Source organism: Argentina silus (genome assembly GCF_951799395.1).
Source record: "Argentina silus genome assembly, chromosome: 17".
NCBI lineage: Eukaryota > Metazoa > Chordata > Actinopteri > Argentiniformes > Argentinidae > Argentina > Argentina silus.
The window spans coordinates 4,810,651-4,820,650 of record NC_139671.1 but is presented as its reverse complement, the minus strand read 5'-3'; the positions used below and the strand labels follow the sequence as shown (position 1 = coordinate 4,820,650).

At 40.8% G+C, this 10,000-nt stretch overlaps 1 protein-coding gene across 1 annotated transcript in view; it reads left to right on the top strand.

Moving 5' to 3' along the window:
- Window positions 1–2,323: 2,323 nt before the first annotated feature.
- LOC310818466 (low density lipoprotein receptor adapter protein 1) overlaps window positions 2,324–10,000 on the top strand; it is a gene marked incomplete at both ends in the record, with an annotated part of 37,094 nt that continues 29,417 nt past the window's right edge. The window contains one exon of the mRNA XM_083689418.1: window positions 2,324–2,408. Coding sequence (XP_083545544.1) covers window positions 2,324–2,408 — 85 coding nt within the window. The remainder of the gene's footprint in view (window positions 2,409–10,000) is intronic.

The following is a 10,000-nucleotide window of genomic DNA, read 5'->3' as shown; positions in this document are numbered from 1 at the left end:
TTGACGATAACCCCTGATTTCAGATCCCATGTCTTCCACTGCAGGAGTTAGAGGATAGTACGGTGTCTTGGTTAGAGTGCATATCCTTTCAGTGCTGCGACTTATGGGCCATTTTCAGGGGTGAGGCTCTGTGAAGTTTGGGAGGTAGACGTTTCTTCTACTCTCTCTACTCTTCACAGAAATGCATAATGCGGTATTTCACCCGCAGCTAGCTGCACAGCGTCTTTCTATTTAGGGCTCTGAACATCTCAAAGAGCTGCATGACTTTGCTCCTCGCTGTGTGTGTGTATCAACGATGTTAACGCAACACACACACACACACATGTTGGCCCGTGCCACAGCTGACCGCAGTAGTGTTGCTATCGGCAGGAAACATCACCCCAGACCCTCTCAATCAATCACAGAGCACCAAAGTTCAACAAACAGCATGCCAACTCAGGCTATAACCCTTCTAGAAAAAATACCGAAAGACGAAATAACAAAAATGTACCGATAACTTCCTGAGTGTGAAATACTTGAAGATGAACTTGGATAACCATGTAACTTGGCATGGTATGCATTGTTAATTTGAAGAATTACAAATGAAATGAATAAAGTTTTCACCATGAAGGACAAATCTAAATGTCATCTTGTGTCTGTGTTAGGTGTAATTTTTCTTCAGTGATGGCCACTTTCATCAGTCGTAGACACTAAATACGGCATGACTCAGATAGAATATGCCAAGTCTCTATGCTGTGATGCTGAATACATACACTTCAACAGGATGTGATAATTGCGATTCATTCATGACTTCTCAAAGAGACCTTTAGCATCGACATTGTGTCCTATTTCCTATGGTCTGGGCAGAGAGTCAAATAAGGACAGAAGCTTGAGGACTCAACTCCGGGGAGCGAAGGCAAAGTGTAATACATGCTAATTATCTATAGAGGGCGCCAAAAGACAGGTAATAAACCACACCTCCGAACACTGGTGCAGTTTGAACAATTTCGGTGTCTGCATGTAAGCTACTGTAGGATACATGCTTAATGGATAAAGAAAACAATTTATTTTAAGTGTTGATTTCCTACACTTCATCAGATTATCTTTTGAAAGTATGAAAGTTCCTTCAGCACAAGTTTAATATCCACATTCATAAAAGTTCCAGAAGCTCCATACAGTAAGTGTTTGGACAGGCGGCCTAAAATGTGAATTTTGTCAAGTGTGGATGAATTTCACCTTTTATTTTAAGGTATTTTCATACATTTCTATTAACCACTTAGAAATAAATGCACCTTGTGTATGTAGTCCATCTGTTTGAATAAGTCATTAGTATTTAGACAAATTTACTTAAATTGTAAGTACTCTAAAGCTTATCCATATCCATCCAGAACTGCATCTCCTTCTCTTTGGATGCCTTCTGCATTGTGGTTTGGGTCTTGTCTTGCCCGATAGTCAATGATACCGTGGTACATTGTGTTGTAAGTGATGTTTCTGAACACGTCTAACCTCCATTGTGTGTGGTGCTGATGAGACGTAAGCTTATGGTGATATTTTGGTAACTTTCTCACTCATCTACTGCATAGTCATCATTCATTCATGATTTTCATAATCACGGCAGCATCAGAACGCGTTCAGAAGTGTTCAGAAACATCTCTGTCGGCTTACTTACTGTCAACAGTCGATCAACATCAGTACTTTGGGTAGTAATGAACGTATACTGAAAATAGGCTCTAAAAAATGTTACCGATAGACAAGAGGCCAAAGACGTTTTGTATTGACCGCAACAGGGTATAGGGTATATTTGTAAAGGCTCAGCTTTGCCATGCCTTACTATACCCTGGACCAGAGCTAATAAGTAACATTGAAAACATTTGCTTTTATGCAAGTTAATATTAATGAGACATATTAATGATCTAATAAGCCTATTGATATGCTTATGCTTATTTCAACCATAAATCTTAAATCCTACATGAAACAATATTTATACCAATGACTAAATCATTTCTGACGCGTGTTAGATATCAATAGAACTATGTACTGATGCGCCCATTGCAAAACCATCCCGGAAAAGGGTGTGGCAGCATTACGCTACTGTACATCGGCCTACACACCTTTTATAACAGCCCCCAGACATCCTGGTGGATAGGAAACGGTTAACAGCTGCGCTGCTCATCATTTTATTAGACCCATTTTTCTGTAGAGCACGGAGTAGGAACTTGCAATCGGCTGCTGACTTGCTCAGCGCATCACTCGCTGCGCGCTGATTGTACTACTCCACTGTTTCTCAGCCAGAGAAGCAAAGCAAGCGGAGGTATCCACCTGCCAGAGATACTTGCATGCAAGCATGGATGCTTTGAAATCAGCTGGAAGAGCAATTATCAAGAGCCCCGGAGTTCCACGGCACACATGGGGAACTTCCAAGCACGAAAGTAAGTGACTCTTGAATTCACGTCGACAGAATTGGTTACATTGTTGCACAGAAATGACTACTAGGCTATGTATCAAATGCAACGCAACCTGTCACAAGGAGTGCGATAACAATAGCCTACCTTTGGGCTACCCCCCTCTTGATTTAGTTAGAACTGAAATATATTTTAATTCTAAAGTGTGACAGGCTGTGACGAAAAGGATATAGGCCATGTAGCTCTACCTATTGGACTTTTGGAGAATATAATGTTTCTTATTATTCATTTTCAATACTATTGCTTTTTTATTTCCGCCCAATTGCTCCTACAGTATACTGTACATGCCAATTTTCCTGGGTCCTAATGCCAATCCTATTACCGCGCTACTCACCTCAGGTACCTTTCCCACGACCGGGAACAATTAAGGGGACACACTTGACGTGAAAACCGATGAAGTATATGAATGGTTAACATGTGGTTATGGTTATGGGTTTGGTTAAGGTTAAGGTCAGTTTTAGGTTTTGACCTAAGGTCCCTTTAGTCTCACCCCTCACGTTCAAGAGAGGACATTATACAGTTAATAAGTTGTTACAAAATGTCAACCATTATTAGTGTCTTCACATAAGCTATTTATTTTGGCCGAAAAAGGCAGAGGGCAGACTATCATTGTTTTTGTTTTAAACATATTATTCACAAAACATTTCTAGCCTCCTCAATGTCAATGTTTTTCCCTTTTCAGCCCTACAGTTGCTTGTCCTGCTTTCTTTACAAATCCCTATTGGTTATCTGTCTGTCAGCTGTGGTTGGTCTATTGGTTGGTCTGCACAGCGGGCAGCATTGTTTCCCCTCTTGATGAAGAGAAGTCAGAGAAACATGCCGTGTCACATCATCAGTGGCAGTTTGAGAGTGAGCTCATGGCGGTGCTGGCTGTCACTCCGATGTGTGAAGTGTTTGCTTGAAGAGTCGCTCCCTGGGCAACAATGCTTCAGCCTCACACTTTCATAGTAGCCCAGGAACTACGGATTGAGGGGGCAGGAAAAAAAATCTGTTTTCCAGTCAGATCTGGTTTCTGGAAAGGTCATCCAATTCTACAATATTCCTCTTGCACTATAAATAATGTGGGTTAGGCATACTCAGCAAAGAACGTCGATCGTGTGAAACAAAGAGAAATCCAATTGCTTCTCATTCAAACTTGCTGTTTTCTTGCCACAGTGGAAGAATATAGTTGACTCAGAACCGTTGCAAGAGATTCTGTTTGAATAGCGTCCTTAGCCACTGCCAGCACACCTACTCATTATACTACAGACTCATTTCATAGCCAATGAAATGTGCTTAGAGTCATTCTGCAAAATTATGTAAATTAATTATTACATTTAAGTGTGAGCCTGAAGGATTTTGATATGGTCTCATTGGATTAATATTTTAAAGATTCCTTTCCCTCATGTCTGGATGTATTTTTGATGCATTCATTTGAAGAATTTAAATACAAGCTGCCCAAGGCAAGTGGCTACATGTAGTTGTCTATTACATAGGGAAACAGACTGGTGATCAGTGTTGTGGAAGCTACTCTGAAAATGTATTTAACTAGATTACCAATTATATTACTTAACAAGGAAATTAGTTGAATACAATACCCTTGAGAGAATTATAGTCTGCTAAGCTAAAACTACTTTGAAAAAGTAATTCATTACATCAAAACTACAACAGTGTGCTCTGGGGTGGTCCAGTGGTCTAGCACCATGGCCTACAGTGCACACATATGCCCATGTCGGCGTGGGTTTGAATCTGGCCCATGCCCTGCTGTCCTACTTTCCTGTCTTTCTTCACTATCCAATGAAAAATATAAGAGTGGGATTGCCCCACTCAAAAAATGATGACCAGTCCATGTGACAAAAAGTGATGCTCTGAAATCACAGAGAGAGAAATGAGGAGACCGTAGGCAGTGAGGGAAGAAATAGTAGGGGAATTGAAGTTCAAGGGCTGGAATAATAGTTTAATTCCAGTATTTATTTATTTTTCTTTTGAAAAAATGTAGTGAGTAGTGACAGAAGCTTACTACACCACTACATGGCAAAAAAGTAGTTAACTACTGGAAATACTAGGATTTGAATTTAGTAAAACTGATAGTTGAACTACATGTATTTGAACTACTCCCCAACACTGCTAGTGACCACAACAGTATTGGTTCAGATCTCAAGTGGTGTAATTGGATAACATTGCCCATAACTCATTATACACCCAGATGTTTACATGAAAGTCAGCCAAATGTAGTGTCGGCTCAATGGCCTTGATAACTGTCAGGGACAGTTCGTAATGGGTAAGGATAGGTCTGGATTACGGAGAATTCACCTCAAATCAACTTTAAAGGAGCAGGGTTTAAGTTTGTTGGAAATCTGCCACCTCTGCGCATTGCGGCGAAATTCAGTTAGAAGTTCCAAACAACAACAACGTCCTCACTAATAATAATATAGTGTTACATGCTGAAATGTTACACACTGGACCTTTAAGAGCACTGTCATCTTCATCAACATCAACATAATTATCCTCATCATCATCACTGTCGGTATGTGACGATGACCCTAGAACATTGTTGCTGTAGAAGCTAGTGATGCATTGTTGTGGCTTTCACTGTCGCCTCTGTTTTTACAAGAAGACATTCTGAGAAGACAGGACGGCACTCTTGGAGTGGAATCCAGCTGGGTTTTGGCACACAGGTGACAGAAACATTAATGTCTGAGACGCTGCCAGAGGTATAAGGTGGGAAGAAATGTGAACACAGCAGTCACCGACAGACAAAGTGACAGCTAATGTCCAGGAGCTGCTTAACTGCCGATTTGGAGGGAGGACGGACTCCCTTTGGCAGCGTGTGGCAATGCGTCAAAGTTGGCAGCTGGAACGCAAACAAGGTTTAACGTTGTTGTTACCGGCCAAACATTTACAATAATCGATTGTGATTTGAGGTAAAATGTGACATAAATTGCTTTTCAGGTGGTAGATGGGGACGATGCCAAAGTATTACCTTTGATAAATGGCAGTACAGGTGGGGTAGACACTAGACAGCTGGTCTCAATCTCAGTGTATTAATGGGGGTGTGGAACTGCTGATTAATGATGACTGGAATTAGGAAGGTTTCCAACTGACCCCCTAAAAAGATCAGGAGACTCTATTGAAATAGGCAACGCACAGTATCACCTTATTACTCAACTAGAGTAATGACAGTAGATTTCAGGTTAAGTATCTTGTTGAATTATTCAAAGCTGTTCTCAGGGCCTGGACTTCTCCCAGACTGCTTTGAAGTCAGAACACATAAAATGTTTATAAAGTCTACATCCGTTCATCTTCTCTAAGATCTAGACTAGAGCTTAGTTTATTAAACACAGAGAGCTGGGGTTCATCTGGGCGGCGCCACTGGTTCTCTTTTCTCCATGGTAGTTCATTGATTTATTTGTCACTGATTGGCCAGAGAGTCCATTTACTTGGTTTTCTATATCTGAATGTGCCTGATTGGGGGAGTGGGTGAGGAACCTCAAAGACCAGTAAGTAATCGCATAAATATAAAAATCAGTTGCCAGATTTGGTCCAATTATACAACACTGCCAGTTGCCAAATCTCCTCTACAGATGGCCAAAAAAAAAGCCTCAGCTTCCTCTTCCGCCCTTCAGCCAAGGGTGAAAGTACAAGCACAGCACTTCATGGTGCCATTCCTGTTGGTCATCATCTGTCGAGGTCAAAGGACAGGAAGGGCCTGAAGGGGAAAACCCACGTGCCTGGAGTGCACTGCAAGAGCCGTCCCCTTGGATCATGTCTGTGGAAACAGTAGCGACCGTTTGATGTCTCAAAGGTCAAACCTGACTGCCGTGGGCGACAGGACTCCATGCTTAATACAGAAGGCACAGTCTCCAGCACAGTTCCAGAGGGGAGATAATGCATAATGCAAAGAGTATGTACCAGCCTGACTGTCTTCTTGAATTAATTCACACTGGTTGATTTTTCTTTGTTGATTTTGTATCGTGTATACAGCGATGTTGAAGTGTCATCATATGTTTCGCTGTTTTGTTTTGTCTGTCTTTCGATCTGAAGTAATTGAACCACAGCATATACTAGGTGCAGTACCTCCAGTGCGCTAATACAACATCTTATCTCAAAGTGCAATTCAATTATTTTCCAGCCACTTTCACTCTTCATTAGCCTATTCCCTTGAATGAAACATCACGGAAGCTACACGGCTCCGGTTTGCAAGGCACAGCAAACCTGCACAGGGGAATGATCTGAAATATAGTTGAACTCAGCAGCCATTAGACCAGAATAGGGGAACTGGGGTAGCCAGCGTGCCCATGGTGCTATTAAGAAGTGACACGGACTTGACTGAATCACCCGAAAGAGACAGTCTGTCAGTCTGCGCTGCCCCTGAAGGGGTAATTATCTCTCCCCACGCCTCGTTAAGACAAAGGAAGCAGTGAGTCAGCGAAATGTCAACTAGGAGGAAGAAGACAGAAGACAACAAGGGTGAACAGAGAGGCGATGTTAGGATAATGATGAAGCGAGTATCATTGTATCAGAGGCTTTGCATGGTTTATTGTTAGTCTGGGATGTACAGTGCTGCTTGAAAGTATGTGAACCCCTTGTGCAATTATAGATTTTTTTTGTTTTTACCATGTAATTGTTATTTAATCAGTACCATCTGATATCTATCTGATAAATAGAGATAAGAAACCTGGTCAGTTTTGTGTTACCTATACAGGTGAATGCAAAACACACCATGCCGAGAGGAAAGGAGATCTCAGAGGACATCAGGAAGAGGGTAGTGAGAGCACATCAGTCTGGGGAAGGCTAGAAAATCATCTCAACAAGATTTGAGCTCCATCAGTCCACTGTGAGGCAAATAATTTACAAATGGAGAGCATTTAACATGACAGCAACTCAGTCTAGAAGTGGACGCCCTTCTGTAAGTTCTGTAAGGAAGAGTGGGCAAAAATCCCTCAAAACAGATGTCAGAGACTGATTAGTGGCATACTCCCAAGTTATCGCTGCTAATGGAGGTGCCACAAGCTATTGACTGAAGAGGTTCACATATTTTTGCACACAGTTTTTGTTAAATAAACCACTTTCATTAAATAAACAATGAAAATATATCAGATTTTTTTGTTTGTGTCCTTTATTTGGAATGTCTTTATTACGAATTGAGGTTTAGATTATAAGTTAATTTTAATATTTTATACAAAAATAATGACCATCCCTGTACGGTTCACAAACTTTCAAGCAGCACTGTATCTGGAGATGACAAAGATTTCCATAGCACTATATGATGTAAGATGGAAACATTAACTTTGTTTGGATTATGCCTGATAATTGACATTGCACTGCTATGACAGTATTGTATACTGACTATAATTAAGGGATTAATATGATATAGAATGCAACACAGCTGCTATGCTCATTGCATGATAGTGAAAGACAAATCTGAACGGGCACATTGTTGGTTCTGACATTGCCATTGACATTGTATTATGGTTGGTTTGGGTGAAGGACAAATAAAGGAAATGCTGATATGCTATTACATGGACGCGATATGGTATTGTTGACAATGTCATGCTCCCAATTATGTAGAGTGGATTGGAAACATACACACAGACAGTATTGTAGCATAGTCTTCATATTTTGTAGACAAACACACACACACACACACACACACACACACACACACACACACACACACACACACACACACACACACACACACACACACACCCAAAGATGGAGAAATTGGAAATGGATCCTAGCTAGATCTATGGTTACACTGTATTCACATATCACAATCTGACATACTGAAAAGAGCCATGCATTGATTATTGTGAACGTTAGTCTCCACAGCCCATATTAAATCATATTAAAGACTCATCCTATCACTCATTTAGAAGACCATTGAAATTAAATATGTATGCTGAGCTTCAGCATGTTATAAGATCATTTAATTTACGAGACAGCCTATCTGTGAAATCTATAGACTGCATTATTCATATTTAAGAACTCATCAGCCAGGCAAATTGTGGTTTGATGATAGGAGAGATGGAAGGATAAAGTTCTTCTAATGAGTTTTCTTGGAGAGTGCATTGAAGGGAGTTACTTGCAGAATAAAATCCAGTCAGTAGCGTGGGCTATTTCATAGATCAGCAGTTTCCAAACTTTTATTAGGTATGACCCATCTCATGTACTTCATGAATTTCTTTCTTGCGAAGCAGAAACCAAACAGTATTTTCGACAGGCAGTAGCTAGGCTTTATTCCACGACCCAACAAGCCATCCTTTGGTCACGACCCATCATTTGGGAAACACTGTCGTACAGTGGATTTGTATTCACATAATAAGTTGCTTAATTTCTCGAAAGTGGTCTGTCAATTTACCTCATATTAAATAACATATAGCACATGGAACGAAAACAGTCTTTTAGTATACCGTATAACCAGATACTACACCAAGGACATCACATGCAAGAAGGTCCCGGTTCTCAGCTTCTGAGATATATGTTTTGGATGTACTTTGTCCCTGTCAAATATTGTGATTTAGTCTTAACTGCATCTGAGCCACTATTGTCAACGTTTCGCCAAACCAAATGAAGTCACCTCAAGGACTCGGTGACCTCGCTCATGGGTTGTTACCCATAAACCCAATTGAGTTGGACAAAGCCATTGAATGGCCTTTCATCCGGCCAGGGTTAGGGTTAGGGCTATTTTTAGCACGTGATTCCCTTTACTTTGATTAGAGAGGAGCAGAGAGAATGCCATTTCCCGAGTATGTGATTAGTTTGATTACCGTCAAAATATGAAAAGTGCGTCCGTGACAGCTTTTACTTATCTTCTGTGCCCCTACTGTTTTACAGGACTTAGTGTGGAGCTTTGCTATTCATCTACTTTGCTTTATATTGTACATAAAAACATTCTTAACAAACTTAATATTTACTCTTGATTCAGCATTGTACATAGTGTTAAGAACACCTTTTCCTTGATTCCAATCTTCTATTTGCTCAGTATGTTGCTTGAACTTCTTATGAAGTCAATACGTTTTGCAATGTCATCATTCAAAATGTATATTTTAAAGATGTTTTATATGTATAGCTTCTCCTTCTAAATTAGTATTTGATGAGTCTTGGGTCCTCTTGGTTCGCTTGTCAGAAAGGATCGCTTCCTTGTCACGACTCAGACTTGTTTGTGTCGTGACAAGGCAAATGTCTCTCTCTCTCTTTCTCTCTCTCTCTCTCTCTCTCTCTCTCTCTCTCTCTCTCTCCCTCTCCCTCTCTCTAGCTGCCTCTGCCCTCTGTCTCTCAAAGCTCTCCTCTCTCTCCTGTGGTGAGTCACTGTATCCACTTCCCAATATGAGAGGATTTTTTCGGTTGATAGAAAACTTGTTTATTTAATATTTCAATGCTTCATTGTTTGCATCTCTCTCACTCCCATTCTGTCCTTTATTCTCTCTCTCTCTCTCTCTCTCTCTCACACACACACACACACACACACACACACACACACACACACACACACACACACACACACACACACTCACACATTCTCTCGTCTCTGACCTCTCAAGTCAACACAGCTTTGTAGAGCATCTTCCTCTCTC